Below are 17,499 nucleotides of genomic sequence, written 5' to 3'. Positions count from 1 at the left end.
AAACAATAGATAAGTTCATCACGATTCCCTATGAAATCTTGTTTATACCTGGCCACAAATGTACCAAAATCATCATTATATTATTGTTATTGTTGTTGTTGTAACAGTTCCTTTCCGAAGAAATCAAGATTCATTGTAGTGAAAGAGCTGCTTGGTGGAAGAATAATAATAATAAAAAAAGAAATTTACGCGACTCGACCACAGTACGTGCAGGCTTCTAATCAGCCGCCTTGGCTGGTTACTCTACGCAGCTTCTCGAACGCTACTGCTCTCGTATGGTATTCAACACCCTCCTAAAACTTGGCATCTCAATTTCTTGAAAACGCTTAAGAAGCGCACCACAGTAGAAAAGGATTTGTTTAGTCGCCAAAGACGTCATCTGCTTTGCTATCATTGGGAAAAAGTGTGCACGATAACCGTGCGAAAGATGAGGAAAACTGGTGAGCAGTTAGATGGCCAGCAGTGTTTTTCGCAGTGGTTCTGTGATCGTGGTTGTGTAGACCGCCCGCGCTGCGTGTGTGTTGCAGGTAGCGCGGCAGGCGGCGAACTGAGGGGCAGCGAGGCGGGCAGATCGGTAGGCGTGCGGGACAGCCGACGGCGACGCCTGCCGCGCCCCCTGCGGCCCAGTGCGCATGCGCCGCGGGGCAGCAGCCCCAAGATGGCGGGCGTGCACCCTGCGCCAGCGGGTGACGACAGCTACTGAGTGCGCGCCGGCGGAAATGGCGAGCGAACGTGGATCGCGGGCCCGGAGATCGCCCGTTCACAGCCGGGAACGGCGCGGGGTAGGCCGTGGACGACGAGAGCAGCAGCCGCGACGCCGCGGAGCGACGCCCCGGCCGCCGGCGTCGGCATGAAGGGCGGAGTAGTGTCGTGTCGTGTGCCTCTGCCGCTACGACTGTGCAGTGAGTAGTGAGCCGCACCGGGAAATCAGCAGCCTCGCCGCTGCGGCAAGACCGCCGCCGGATCCAGGACTGCAGTGGCGACAGGAAAATTATAATATATATCGTCCGGGAGAACGGAAAGGGACTCGCACACGACGGAGGGAAACATGCAAAAGGAAAATAACACCAACTCTGGGGAGCACCAGCAATATGTTGGACCCTTCAGGCTGGAGAAAACACTCGGAAAAGGCCAAACAGGTAAGCGCAGTGTCAGTATTTCGTCCGTAGTGCACCTCCGTGCGACGTTGCCAGCACACTGTTTCCCGGCGCTTTGCGACGTTCGGCGAGGGGCGGAATGCTTCTCCGCCTGCCAGTTAGGCAATTCCGGCGTGCGCTGGTGCCAAGTGTGCTGCATTCCCGTGCCGCTGCAGGGGCCGCATTGGCAAGCAACAATATTCACTGTAGAACGCCGATACTACCGAAAAGTGCCTACCTATCAGTTATAGAAAGTGTTGTGTAATAGCTTCCACGATAGATGTTTACAACCCCGTTTAAGAAACACAAAATGTCAATACTGCAATGTCCTAATTGCTGCCAGCGCGGAGAGAAGTAAAGAAAAATAATAGTGGTTTTCAGTTCGCCCCACATAGATGGTTCTCGACTCGAGGATATGCAGCAGTACTATGAATAACGATATTCCCTAGAGATTCAGCATTACTTCTCATTCGTTTTTATTCTTTAAATCTTGCAATAAACCCGCCAGTGCTTATTTTTCTTGAGTTTCCTTCTGTTATTGCCAAATAAATGCCGATTATTATCAGCACAGCCGCTATAGCCAATTAGTGCGACAGACAAATTAGTACCGAGTGAAATATAACTGCTACCGTTTTGCCACTCATTTATGTCTAATAGAAATGATAAAATGAATAAATAAAAAGAAAGTCCGAGTTTATAGTTGGGTGGTAGACCTGCAAATTATCTCAACACGAAATATAGCGAACACTTGATATTCGTTGTTCTTCACCTCAGAATATCTTCTTACCGTAGTAGAAATTCTGAAAACATACATCCATAGTGAACTAATGCGTTTCAGCCAACAACTAGTCCTTGACAACCTTCTTTGTATCTTGTCATTCCCTTTTCACACATTCGTTTTCTTCTGTCTGATAAAACTGCTCTTTCTGTTTTATATAAACAACAAACTTTTGAAATGAGTTATATTACACAAATCAAACTGACAAAGTCCTGTTATGAATATTTACAAATTCCCATGCCGTAACCCATTATGCCGAATATTGACAGGCGGACAGCAGTTCACCAGAGAAACTGTGGAAACCTTTAATGATTCTTTCTTTAAAACGTCTCAGAATAATCAGACTGCATTGATTAATGACGATAGTGCATTCTGAAATATTTTTTCTCATTACCTATTAACTATATGCCCCAAAATATTAATTAAAATAAGAAATTGTTATATTTATATTAAGGAAGATTTTTGACAAGATGTAGAACAACTTTTTGACAAGCTCACGAAAACTCGCTGTAGTTCAGGAAGCAAACGTTTTGCCTCATATATTCGTCAAAAATCACCTAACAAAGCAGGTAATGTAGTATAACCTAAAAGCTACAAGTTATATTCCTCTCCCCTTCTAACCAGATCTAACATAAGAAAATGACAATTTTATCATTAACATCTGAAAAGTTATCTCAATAGTGGACAATATTTTTCACATCACAAATAATTGTTTGGAATCCATAAGCATGACGATTACAGCCATTGATATTTTTCTCATTTTTCCAAAGCTTTTACTTGTATATACCACAATATGCCTACACTTCTATTGAATGTCTAACAGAGAGTAATATTTAAAGTCTGACAACAAGCAAAGGCAGCAGCAGTTAACACCTACCTCTCCAAATATCCTGATGCTTCATGGCAAAACTTTTACAGTCACAGTATTTTGCAGTTAGGTGTGGTTTGATATTTCAGGATACATTATGTAAAACATATGTAAAATGTGAGCCAATGTGTATGTGAGCTTTTCCAACATGATGCATTTGCCATGAATATAAGCAGGCAACTACCATTAATATTCAAGGCATTTCTTTCATTTTATATTATAATATATCCACTTGCTCCAAAATTTTGTACTAACTGATCGCAGAAATTCAATAATCTGTCTGCAGAAACACTTAGCAAGCTAATTTCTTCAATTCACTTCAGGTCTCAACAGCTTGCAAAAGGTAGTAATCCCACACAACAGTAGATGGAGAAACAGTATTGTACCCAATGTTCCAGAACACATTATATAAAGTGATCTCAGCTGGAAACATCTTATTCTCTAGGACTTCAAAGGACTATTCTTGACATTATTTTCCTTGAGATAATTTCTTATATTGGAGACATAAATGTACTAAAGCTGTGTTGTTTTAATGACATAGTGAATTATGAATTATTTTGTAGATGTACACTGGATATAATTTCTGACACAAAACTTTCACAAAGGCAAAATTTTAGTATCAAAAGATGATCAAACAATCAAACAGTTTGAATTCTTCTAATTGAACAGATGTGAAAAGCTTTCTTGAAAGTATCACACATTTCACTCAGTGTGGCTTTCTTCACTGTGAGAGTAATATCCACTGTCTCTGCCACTGAACTCTGAAAGCATATTTACTTTCTTTATTTTGAATCTATTACACCTTGTGTTACATTTTGGGTGAATGCTATGCAATCATAAAGAATGTTCTCAGTTCAGGAAAGGCCACTACAATGTTGTACTGTATGGTGTGAGACTGTGAACCTGATGCAACTAACAGTCCAAGTTGCTCAGGTTTCTAATGCTGCATTCCTGTACATACACTTATGCATGTTACGACTCATAGAATGCTATGACTCATAGTATGTTACCCTCCAGCCATGTGCTCAAGGTCACCTCCCCCTTGACTGTCCCTTCCTGGAGATCCGAATGGGGAACTAGTCCAGAATATTTGCCAGTTTAGAGATCATCATACTTTTCATTTATAAGCCACAAATCCTGTTGGTACACTATATGTGTCTTTAAGGAGCAGTGGTTTCCATTACCTTGTGCATTGCTGTACCATTGAATATTACTGATTCTTTCGAGTGGCGGATTATGGTTCTAAATTCTGGGGATGCCTAGTCTTCCTAATGACCACCACACCTACTACTATTACTACTAAGATAACAACAACAGCAACAACTACTACTAATACTACCACTACTTTGATATTAATAACAATTATAATAATAATAATGACACTCACTTTTATTTACAAATGAACTGGTAAACTGGGCATTTGAGCATTGTCACTTGTAAAACAAGTTAACTTCATAATCCTTAACCCTCCTCCTTCCCAAATCTTTCGACAATGTTGTCAAACTATGTGTTTTGGCTTTAAAGTATTTGCAGCACTGGTTTTTCAGTTGAGGTACAACCAAGAGCTGATAAATGATTTTGGGCTGCACTGTTCCTCAAATATGTTTTTACACATTGAAGACAAGAAAAACGTCTTCCAACTGAAGCACTTGTTGCAGGAATGGTAGCATTTAGACAAAATAGTTTGAAAGATTCTTGAAGAATATGGTCCATTTCATTCTCAGTCATTCTTTCAATTACTTCTCCTAAACTTTATGTGCTGGGAAGAAAATACAGTCTCCACTTCTACATGTAAATGCAAGCAACTAAAGGATGCACCATACTTTTGTAATACTGAAACCACACCATCTACTGGGAAATGAATAGTATCACGAAATTGGTGAAATGAATAGTATCACGAAATTTAAAGAAGAGCTGTTGATTACAGTGTGAAAATCTTATTTCCAGTTGCATTACAATATTATCCAGTGCCTTAACTGCGTCTGTTTATATTTTGACATCAATGAATTGCCAATGTATTCATCCATCATCTCAGCTCTACTAATGGAAGCTTCAGGTTGCAAATTAACCAAGCATGTCATGAAATTAAAACAATCCCAAGTTTCTTGTATGGGCTATGCACTCTGAGACAGCATTGTTGCAAAACTATGCATCATTGATATTCTTCTCAAGAATGTTCAAAAGCATATGCTTTGATGAACAGAGAGAAGAAAAACACAGTCAAAGTCTAGGCTTCTCTTGTAGTTGTTGCACTAGAGTCTCTACTGACAATTGTCTCATTTAAAACCTCAATTATCTACAAATGGTTTTTGAGAATGGCAAATGTTATTCTGTTGGTACAGTTCCATCTCGTTTCACTGTTGGGAGGAATTTGTTTACCAGCAATACTGTCTAGAATTGTTGTTTGTTTGGAAGACTGGTGAAAGAAAGCAGGAATATCCTGGAGTGCAGAGAAAAAATTCCTTACTTGTATACAAGAACAGTTCTGGTGCAAAACTGAATCTAAGCAGTGTGCCAAACAGTGAGTAGAAAGAGCTTGGGAGGCAATTTTATGGACCATAGCTTGCAGACCATTTAATTCTTCCACCAGAATGGAAGCACCGTCACAAATTTGTGACACCAGTTTGTTCTTCATACCATAATTCTGAAAAACGCCACCCAGCACAGTGAATAAAGCAGCAGTAGTTCTATCTTGGCTAACATCATGCAAATCAAGAAAATGTTTGTGAATGCACTGTTGCAGTCCACCAGCCTCACAACAATAGAGCCACTGTGATTTGTCCGAAACATGTTGCATTGTCCACAATGCAGACATAAATGAGGTTCTGTCCGAACCTGAATATATATATATTCAAATGTTGACTCATTTATACATTCAGTCAGTTCATTCTATATATTTTTTGAAAATCCCAGAAACAGCCCATTTGCTTCCAATATGATTTCAAATCTTTGCATCTGTTTATCACAAGTTTAAAAAGGACTCAGAAAAATTCAGGATTCAGGGAATCTTCTGTCTCATCATGACCTTTGAAAGCTAGCTCCTGATTTCATGAAATACTTGCGACATCACTTAGAATTTTCATAATCTCTCTATTAGCTTTCACTACATTGTTGTGTCAAATTTTCATTGGTTTGTGATGTTCATAAAGTAGATCTGAAATTCCAAACACTTCTTTGGATAGTTCTTTAACTGAAATAAAGTTACTGAGATGATATTTAGAGGAAGCATGCCATGTGCATCCTCTAGACAGATTCTTCACATAGCTGAAACCCTCAGCAGACAATACTGTTTTTCTTGTGCTTAAGAGCAAATGTGGCCAGCAGAATAATTTTCTTTTTGTAGGACTAGCACATAACCACTCGTGCTGCTCGTACAAGTTTGGAATGCAGATGTCTTGAATTTATCTTTCTGAAGAAGATGTGACGCCAGTGTTGGACATCCTTTCTTCAAAATTTCATGTCATTCTGTTTCACATTTCCTCAAAAACAAAAGTTCGTACAAGGAAGTAATGATATCCTCGCTCAAAAGCATTACATCAGTACTTGTACAAGGTTGGACTTCATCCACATTCATGACACATGGGTTAACTAACATAAGGGAAACCTAGAGAGGCAGCACCACAGCTACAGGCCTCCCATGTCGTGGAGGTACACAGCAACATGGTTTAAGGCAGCTTGTACCCCCCTCTCCTGTTTCCAGCAGTGATGTTGTAGCCGTGCACTACTCTCTGAAATAACTGGATTAATAGATTCATGTTGTACCCAGAAACCAAATCTTTATTATCACTTTGGTGAACACTAAGCTGTTACAACAAGTAAATTATAAAGAACAAACAGGAGTGGTGAACTTCTCATATGTATCAACTATCGTCGCAGTAGCCCCCCCCCCCCCCCCCCTTTTTGAATGTGGTGGCTCTCTGGAGACCATGGCTGCTGTTTCTTCTCTTCCAACTGTAAAAATCTTCTTCTGGAACTCTGGTATGCCTGGAACCCCTGGACACGTAGGATAAGTGCAACTCCAGCTAGGAAGAACACTTCTCTTCATTGTCCTGTTATTGATCAAGGTGTCTCACTACGTACCACAGTCAATGCCCATAGCCTTCTTTGCTGTTCCCATGACTGCAGTTGGTTGGCTGCTGAGGTGTCTGCAGTGTAGGGGTGCCGAGGTAAAGCTTTTCTTCCTGCTTGCATTCTGTATTCTGCCTGAACTTCGTGCTCAACTGGCTGCTTATCTTTTTCTATTGATGCGTCTGTGAACTACTTTTCTCTTTGCTTGTAAAGATCACTGTATTGTCAGATGTTAATGTCTCTCAACCTTGTCGATTGTTTGTGGTTTTGAGTGTTGTAGGTTGCACTGTGTCCTCCTCCTGTGCCACAACGTAATGATTACCATAGCAACTAAATGTTTACCGGTGGCCTCGCTTGTGTCTAGCCTCTTTGCTGTATGCTCCCCTCCACCTTTTGCTTTAGGTTAGGGCTAAGCTTTTGCACTTTGACTTATTCTCTAGTGCTGGTGATTTAAAAGGAACAATACAAGCTACTGTCTTTCTTGCTTGCTGACAAAACTGCATGAAGGTTTATTGTAACAAATAATTACTGCTAATACTACTACTACTACAACTACTACTTCTAATACAGAAAACTGAGGAGATCCAGCCTTGCTTGGCTCCTCTGATAGCTACCATTAATTCTTCTGCCTTTTAGGGACAGTTTCCCACACCAAGGGCAAGAGAGTGCCCTGGACCTCTGTCCAGTCCTCCACCCTCTTTGACAAGGCTGCTGGCAATATGAATGTGACTTCTTATGCTGGATCTCTTCAGCCACTGTTTCTGACAATTTTCATTCAGAATTTAAGCAGTAGTGTGGGGTTGCACCCAGGATGTTTTAATTACTAGTCAAAGATGCTACCCCTAGACCGTGTATGTATTTCATGACATATTTTGGTGAAGTGTATGGGTATGCAACAAAAGTAAGTGACTGAGTGTCTCAATAGTTTTAAAATCTAGACATATATGTGTCCTCTGAAAACCACTGTGAAGTACATGGCAGAAAGTATTTATCACATTTTAAAAACCTCTAAATGAGATATTATCCACATGTATTTTAACTAAAAAAAACACTTTCAGTTTTCTCCAATGGCTTTATGTAGGTTTCTTCCAAGCAGTAAACTATTCCGTTTAACTTTACACATTGAGCAGCTTATTTTTTTTATTGTTTTGCATTTGTATACAGCTTCTTCATGATCCATTTTTGTTTCTTATTATGAAAGCAGGCAGATTAATATTTATGTCTATTCATTTTTGTTGTCAATATTTTCTGCTTAATGTGCTTTAGTTATATAGTTTATAAATTATTCTTCCGTATTAACCTAATAATGTCTGTCTTATGTTTCATAATTTGCATGTCTTTCACTCCATTATTGATTATTGGTATCGCAGTATCAAAGGGTTTCTTTCAGTTTTGCATTTTCACTTCCATTAAAATTTCTGTGGAATAATTTAAACGATTAAATGTAACTGTGTCAGTTATTGCCATTGAGTTTAATGTCTGCTACTGTCCTCAGCACATTTCTTGACATCCAACTCTATTCCTATATTATTTGTAGATTGCATTTTGATTGTAGAGGCTGTGATGCCATAAGGGCATTGAAAGAAAGTGCTTGGTGTAGCTTTTTCATCTGGCACATTGTCAACAACAACTTCAGTAAACTTTGCTTTCAAAATGTTTTAATATTTGTTGGCTTCTCTCCAGTTGAAAATTGCCAAGGTTTGCTATCAATATTAAGTTTACCCATAAGCACAGGTCTCACAGACTTATGAATGGAAACCCCGTATTATTGACGAAGGGCTAGCAGTCATCATATTGAATTTTGAAAAATGAAATAAAAGTTGCCCTAAATGTGGTCCAGTCCAAAGCTACAGGCTGTGATTGCTAGACCCCTTCAGAACAATTCCTATCATTAGCAAGATGCTTATGCTCATTAATACGGGTAAGCAAATCATAATAAGAAACTCGACACATTTATATCACTTCACATTGATTCCTAACAAAATACACTACTATCCCCTCACCTTGTATATACTGCAAATGAAACTAATCTGGTTCACAATTCAGACACCTTTTAAATAATTACAACTCATTTTATTGAATTAGCAAGAGAATAATTTTATAAAACAAATTACATTCTAGTTTCTTATCCATAAAAGGCTCTTGTTTTCCCATTTCCATTCTAAAAGTTACAGCATAAAAAAATGGGCACAGAGCACAGAACTTCTACCACAATGCATGCTGACAGACAGTGGAAGCTAATTGTTATCTCTGCCACACTGAGTACACAAAAAGCATTTAAAATTATACTACAATGTCAGTTTAAAGAAAACAGCAGCTATATAATGTATTACTTCCAACTCCATTGTAAGTGATCACAGTTTTTAAAAATGTTTGTCAAAAATTTAATCAATGGAAAATCCAGTATGAATTATAACAGTATTACAAAAAGGATAAATTACTACTCAACATATAGTGGAGATGTTAACTCGGAGAATTGAACTATGTACTACACAAATACTTGTAAACATGGCTCACATGCACATGTGACCACTGTCTCTGGCCGCCGAGGACAGACTGCAAGCAACAGTGTATGGTGGGAGAAGCAGTCTCAGCGGTTGGGGTAATGAGGGGGCTGGGATCAGGAGTGGGAGGATAGCAAGGTAAGTGTAGGGTACAGTAAAGTGCTGCTCGTGGGAACATCCAGGGACGAGATGGAGTAAGGGTAAGGCAGCAATGTGCAGTCAGGAGATTAGGTAGAGATTGGGGAAGTGAAAAAGAAGAGAAGTAAAAAGACTGTGGGAGCATAGGTGGAATAGAAGGCTGTATAGTGATGGAGTGAGAACAGGGAAGGTGATAGGTGATAATTAATTGAAACCCTCAGCTGCTGACAGGTGTTGTTGATATGCCTCGATGCGGACTGCTGAAAATGTGTGCCCCGACCAGGACTTGAACCTGGGATTTCCTGCTTACATGGCAGATGCTCTATCCATCTGAGCCACTGAGGACACAGATGAATAGCGTGACTGCAGGGATTTATCCCTTGCATGCTTCCCGTGAGACCCACATTCCGAACTGTCCACAATCTACATACGTAATGTACCTAATAGATATTTGCCCATCCACTCATTACTTGCGCACACTAAGGTGACGATTCCCGTAAGACAGTTGGGAATGTGGGTCTCACAGGAAGTGTGTAAGGAATAAATCCCTGCAGTTGCAGTATTCATCTGTGTCCTCAGTGTCTCAGATGGATAGAGCGTCTGCCATGTAAGAAGGAGATCCCAGGTTCGGGTCCCGGTCGGGGCACACATTTTCAGCTGTCCCCTTCAAGGTATATCAACAACACCTGTTGGCAGCAGAGCATTTTGATTAATTATCATTTATTGTAGAGAAGCTGCATGGTCATCAGTAGTATCTGTTCTTTTGAGAACAGTTATGATCTTCATATATAAGGTGATAGGTGGTTGAAGGACAATGACTAACAAAGGTCGAGGCCATGATAGTTATGGGAATGTAGGATATATCACAGGTAGAGTTCCCACCTGTGAAATTCACAGTCATTGAAATGAAGAATGGTGTGTTGGACAGTGTACTTAGCAACTGGGTAGTCCAGCTTTTTCTTGGCCACAGTTTGTTGGTGTCCATTCATGCAGACAGATAACTTACTGCATAAAAATTTTTTGATACACTTGTCATGTGAAATTTGGCTGAAATTCAATGCTTTCAATGAGATCCTCCAGTGTTTTTGTCAGGGACTAAAACTGACTGTCATGAACTGTTAAGGTTCCCGCATTTTTTCCCCTGAGGAAGGCATCTGATTAGCTGGATTATGTCATGATGGCACGTATACGTGTGATGCACTCTACGTAGAATGCACCACCTCTGTACATGCCACCATGATGTAATCCAGCCAATTGAATGCCATCCTGTGGGTATAAAACAGGGAACCTTGCTAATTCCTGACTGTCAGTTTCACTCCCTGATGAAGATGATGGGGGATATCACTGAAAGATTGGAATATAATCTGAATTTGACATTACAGGCAAACTGAGAAATTTTTATGTAATGACTCTGTCACAAAAAACTTAACTGGCAGACAGCTTGTTGGTTGTCATGCCCATGTAGAATGCAGCACAGTGGTTGCAGCTTAAGTTTTAGATGTCTGATTTCACAGGTAGCTCTGCCTTTGATGAGATAGGTGATGCTTGGGATGGGACTGGAGTAGGTGGTGGTGGAGAGATGTATGGGACAGGTCTTACACCTAGGTCTATTACAGGAATATGATCTATGAGGCAAGGTGTTGGGAGCAGGAGCTAAGTAGGGATGGATGACAATATTGTGTAGGTGCAGTGGGCAGCAGAATACCACTGTGGCAAGAGTGGTAAGGACAATGGGAAAGACATTCCTCATTTCAAAAAATGGTTCAAATGGCTCTAAGCACTATGGGACTTAACAGCTGTGGTCATCAGTCCCCTAGAACTTAGAACTACTTAAACCTAACTAACCTAAGGACATCACACACATCCATGCCCGAGGCAGGATTCGAACCTGCGACCGTAGCAGTCGCATGGTTCCGGACTGCGCGCCTAGAACCGCGAGACCACTGTGGCCGGCTTCCTCATTTCAGGTTATGACAAATGGTGGTCATCACCCTGAAGGAGAGTTTGAGTCAGTTGCTCCATTCCTGGATGGTACTGAGTCACAAGGGAACTGCTCCTCTGAGACCAGATGGCGAGACTTTGGGACCACCCAATTCACTCCCCTGTTCACTTTCCAGAATTTCTTAGCCTCAAATCTTGCCTCACTATCAATCTCCAAATCCCTCAACATAGCAAGCTAACCTTACATCCGCAGAAATAACTGCAACATCCGCAGAAATAACTGCAATCCCTAACCTAAAAACTGGTCCTGGTCTTATAATCCCAGCTGCTGACAGAGACTCCACCACTTTGGTTTTGAACTGCAGGTATTATCTGGTGGAAGGAATCTGCCAAAGATCAGATTCATCCACCTACAAACCCTGCCTCAGTGATCCAATTCCAGAAATCTTGTAGGATCCCCAGTCTCTCCTCAAATCCTTAGGTCCATCCCAGAACCTCTTCTTCGAGTCTCCCTTTCTCCTCACCCCTACCACTCACTGCACTCCTGTCTTCTACATACTTTGTGAAGTCCATAAATACAAACACCCTGGATGCACCATTGTGGCCAGTTACTTTGCCCCCACTGAGAGAATCTCTGCTTTCATAGACCAACACTTTCAGCCTATTACCCACAACCTACCCTCCTATATAAAAGACATCAACCATTTCCACCACCAATTCTCCACAGTTCCTGTTCCTTTACCACACTGTGTGTTGCTCATCACTATTGATGCCACATCCCCTTTACGCTAACATCCTCAATTCCTACAGCAAAAAATGGTTCAAATGGCTCTGAGCACTATGGGACTTAACTTCTGAGGTCATCAGTCCCCTAGAACTTAGAACTACTTAAACCTAACTAACCTAAGGACATCACACACATCCATGCCCGAGGCAGGATTCGAACCTGTGACCGTAGTGGTCGCGTGGTTCCAGACTGTAGCGCCTAGAACCGCTCGGCCACCATGGCCGGCTCCTACTGCCTTGCTGCTATTGAGCAGTACCTTTACCAATACCCAGCAGATTCCAAACCTGTGACTGCCTTCCTCGTCACCATGACCAACTATATCCTCAGGAACAATTACTTTTCCTTTGAAGGCATCACTTACAAACGAGTCCAGAGTATGAAAATGGGCACCTGCATGACACCAGCATATGCCAGCCATCTAGAGGTTTCCTTCCCAACCCCAAGAATCCCAAACTGCTCACCTGGTCCAAATGCGCTGATGACGTCTTCATGATCTGGATTGATGGTGAGGACATCCTACCTACATTCCTCCAGTACCTCAAAACCTACTCCACCGTTCACTTCACCTGGTCGTCCTCAACCCAATAGGCCACCTTCCTTGATATTGACCTCCACCTCAAAGATAGCTACATCAGTACCTCTGTCCATATCAAACCTACAAACCACCCATTACATACAAAGAAGTCCCTTCCATACAGCCTAGACACCCACGGCTGTTGCATCTGCAATGTTGCGATATACGGTACCAAGGATCTCATTGAGATCTTCACAGACTGTAATTACCCTCCCAAACTTGTACAGAAACAGATCTTCCATGTCTCATCTCTCCAGTCGCTCACCATCTTCTGATGTTCCACCATTCAGTCAGAGAAACAAATTCCTCCTGTGACTTAGTGCCACCCAGGACTGGAGCAACTGAATCACATTCTCTGCCATGGTTACAACTACCTCTTGATGTGCCCTGAAATGAGTAATGTTCTTTCTTTCCACTCCTCCAACAGTGGTATTCTGCCACTCACTGAATCTACACAATGTCATCATCCATCCCTACACAATCCCTGCTCCCATGCTGCTCCCCTCATGGCTTGTATTCTCGTAACAGACCTGTCCCATACATCTTCCCATTACCACCTTTTCCAGTCCAGTCACAAGCATCACCTGTTCCATCAAAGGCAGGGCTACCTGTGAAACCAGTCATGTGATCTACAAACTAAGCTGCAAACTCTGTGCTGCATTCTGCTTTGACATGACAACCAACAAGCAGTCTGGCTACATGAGTGGCCACCAACAAACTGTGACCAAGAAACAACTGGACCAACCAGTTGCTGAGCATGCTGTCCAACACAACATTCTTAATTTCAGTGACTGCTTCACAGCCTGTGCCATCTGGATCCTTCTTACCAACACCAGCTTTTCTGAAACTTCCTGGCAGATTAAAACTGTGTGCCCGACCGAGACTCGAACTCGGGACCTTTGCCTTTCACGGGCAAGTGCTCTACCATCTGAGCCACCGAAGCACGACTCACGCCCGGTACTCACAGCTTTACTTCTACCAGTATCTTGTCTCCTACGTTCCAAACTTTACAGAAGCTCTCTGGAAACATCCCCCAGGCTTTGGCTAAGCCATGTCTCCGCTATATCTTTCTTTCAGGAGTGCTAGTTCTGCAAGGTTCGGTTGGGCACACAGTTTTAATCTGCCAGGAAGTTTCATATCAGCGCACACTCCGCTGCAGAGTGAAAATCTCATTCATACCAGCTTTTCTGAATTGCACAATCAGGAATTCTCCCTGCAGTGTAGCCTATGTTCCCACAATCCTCCCAGTATGAACCTTCTTTAGTCTCTGTCCATCACCCTCCTATGCCCTTCCCTGTTCTCACTCCATCACTACAAAGCCTTCTACCCACCTATGCCCCACAGTCTTTTATTTCTCTTTTTGACTTCTCTTCTTTTCTGCCTTCTGCCCCCCCCCCCCCCCTTCCCTGCTCTCTGTCTAACCTCCTGACTGCAGCTAGCTGCCCTACCCTCTCCCCTCCTGATCCCTGTATGCTCTCTCAAGCAGTGCTTTACTATTCCCCAGTCTCACCATGCTATCCCTCCCCCTCCCCATTCCAGCCTCCTCTTTACTCCCACCACCCAGATTGCTTAACTTATTGTGTGCTGTTGCTTGCAGTCTGGCCTCAATAGCCAGAGACAGTGATAATGTGTGCAGTTTTGCATCTTTGAATGTGAGTATGTATGTTGTCTAATTCAGAAGAAGGCCTTTGGGCCAAAAGTTTACTTGTTTAAAAATTTGTTGTGCCTGTCTGCATCAACACCTCCTCTGTATGGTAAACAGCAATCTATGCTTCTGATAATTTTGTCAAAAATGTCATATTGTTTACATTAATCTTTGGTACATCATCATTCTCCCAACAGTGGCTAAATATGAGCCTTTTAAAGAGATTCATTGTTCAGGGAATATAATGTGATTGTTTTATTTTATCTAATTCTATATCAGCTGAATAATTAGTGATGCCAGTATGTTTTGGTTTTGTTAAATACAATGTACATTTCAAGGCAAAAAGGTAAATTACTGCTCAAACTTCCATGTTCTACTCTTCCAAGTATTTGGGGTGGGGGGAATTGTATCAGTGGTCTGACTTTTGTGAGAGTGCTGTTGTCACCCTATCACTGCTTTTAGATCTGAGAGACATTTCTAATCAATACTGTAGCCTAACAATTTAATGTACTAATGTCTCCCATCTTTAAGTAGGGGAGGCAATGAATTCTTTTTTCTGAGATCCATACATATCCATTGTTGTTATAACAGTTGTTAATAATTTAAAAGAGAGTCATACGAGAGAATTGCATGACTTACAACGAAATTGAAATTTTATTACATTCTCATCTTACAATATTACCATGTTTTGTGTCTTGAATGTTTTTGAATATATGCTGAAAATTTATTATTTGCTGCTCTTAGGTCTGGTTAAACTTGGTGTTCACTGTGTTATGGGCAAGAAGGTAGCTATCAAAATCATCAACAGAGAGAAACTGAGTGAGTCCGTGCTTATGAAGGTAAGCAAACAAATATATTAATTCTCCTGATATACTTCAGTCACAACTGTGGTGTGGTGTAAGCTGATATACTTCAGTCACAACTGTGGTGTGGTATTAGACAACACAAAATCCACTTTTGTAGTTGCTATATGCCATCAGCACCAGAAATATTTTAGGTTTTTCCGCTTTGTGATTGGGATCTTCTTTCTATCACAGATAGACAGTTCATGGCATTTATTATGCAACAAACTCTGATATATATATATATATATATATATATATATATATATATATATATATATATATATAGTTGTTCTTAGTAATTTTACCAGTTCCGCAGCAGCCACAAGCATTTGTGGTGTATGTGAATCTCTTCTGACTGACATAGTTTATTAGTGTTGTACAAACATTTCAAGTTTAACCAATATTCTTATTTATACTGTGATAGTATTCTGTCTTAAGTCTGTTGCTTTTCCTAATTCATAGTCCTACAGTATCACCTGTGTTAAGTAAGCAAGTAGTACACAAACCATTTATAGGCATATATGAAACATCAAAGTTTCTTTTTGTGTGCTTGGAATGAATTTGAATAAAAAAATAATACACCAAATTGGTTTTGTGCAAGGTTATGATCTCTGTAACATTCAAATTTTACAGACATTTAGTTTCATGTGACCACTAACAGTATCATATGTTCAATAAAACATCCACACAACAGTACTTACATTACCCAAAAAGTTATTGTTCCTACATTAGTTTATGATCAAAGTAATACAACATAACATGTTTGTCAGTGGATTGCATATGTGTATATGTATGTTTTAAAATATAAGTAAGAGTAAACCTAAACTGATATTTCAACAAAGTAAACAGAGCAATAACTTGTATTATGATAAATATTTCATAATTAAAACACTAATGTTTCTCTTATTTACCTTTCTGTTAAGGTCATATCTGTAAACAGTTGGGGCAAACTGACATTTCAAATCACTACTGAAAGTATAGGGAGTGACATGATTTGTTTTTACATTTGAGGCACAAGTTTCACATTTTCAAAAATGGCACTTCTTTTTTTTTGGATCCCGGGCAATGTCCAGCACCTTAGACTGTAGGTACCCAAAAGAAAACTTTGCATAGATTGAAGTCAGTTGAGTGGATGGGTCAACTGATGACATCAGACAGAGAGACTGAATGACCAGGAAACAGTTCTGTATAAACCAAGAATGAAGAATGTGGATTATGGCCTTTTTTACAATAATCACAGATTCACTGTTTTTAAAAAAATGTTTTGAGACTAGAACCACATTGTTTGCACAGCTCACTCATGTTGCTCATTGCAATTGACAGTATCATAAATAACTAACAATACTTCTCTGACCGTGTACCACAGCAGTGATACCTCTGTCACTCGAGGTCTTATCATTTTATCATTGCTGACAAGCAAAATCATGGGAATCTTACTTGAATGCCTTCAGTATGGTGTAATCAGTAGCTGCTGCAAATTCATTGATGCTCTTTACAAAATGCATAATTCATTTTTAAAAAAATGAAATTTTCTGTACTTCTTGTTATTTTCATTGAAAATGGGAAAGTTATTTATGGTACTCCCTGTGGGAGAGAATTTTTTTGAGGCACAGAATAATACAACAGAGTAAAAGGTGGACTCATGAGTAATAGACCTAATGCGTGAAGTAGACAACAGTGAGGAAAGTATAATTTACGGAAGTATACATTTTAGTGTTAGATGACACTTCGTTAGATAGACTAATAATGCCTGCTGCTACAGTAAATAAGGTCTTCATGAGTATGTTCCATCCTGGAAACACATGAAATTATACACCACAAAATTTTTGTGGATGTTTTCAGTGCTACATGAGAACTATTCAATTCGCCTATAGAAAAGTACAAAATGGTAGTTTGGTTCTTACCTGTCACAACTACTGTGGACATAATTATCAACAAAAGTTCAACATTCATAGTAAATTCTTACTTGAAGGGAAGGGGTAACAATAGCAATAATAATCACAATTTTACTATCATATGGGATCTTGTCCAAAATAAATATGACTTACCTTGCAGTTCTGTGTATTTATATGGCATGTTTAATTAATTATGGTTATGATTGATTTGAGTCTACAGACATCCATTACACAAAAAAGTTTGTGCCTTTCGTTTTCCAAGGCCTCAGCCATTTATCCTGTAGTATGTGTGATTACATCTGTAGGAAGACTGCTTCTCC

The 17,499-nt window shown here is 40.4% G+C and overlaps 1 protein-coding gene across 1 annotated transcript in view; it reads left to right on the top strand.

Moving 5' to 3' along the window:
• The first annotated feature begins 1,047 nt into the window (after window positions 1-1,047).
• LOC124545332 (serine/threonine-protein kinase BRSK2) overlaps window positions 1,048-17,499 on the top strand; it is a 204,196-nt gene continuing 187,744 nt past the window's right edge. Inside the window, exons 1-2 of the mRNA XM_047124232.1 lie at window positions 1,048-1,139; window positions 15,184-15,278. Coding sequence (XP_046980188.1) covers window positions 1,049-1,139; window positions 15,184-15,278 — 186 coding nt within the window. The 5' untranslated portion in view covers window position 1,048. The remainder of the gene's footprint in view (window positions 1,140-15,183; window positions 15,279-17,499) is intronic.

This window comes from Schistocerca americana, chromosome 8 (genome assembly GCF_021461395.2).
Source record: "Schistocerca americana isolate TAMUIC-IGC-003095 chromosome 8, iqSchAmer2.1, whole genome shotgun sequence".
Taxonomy (NCBI): Eukaryota; Metazoa; Arthropoda; class Insecta; order Orthoptera; family Acrididae; genus Schistocerca; species Schistocerca americana.
The sequence above is the reverse complement of the archived record's forward strand: the minus strand, read 5'-3'. Positions and strand labels throughout refer to the sequence as shown.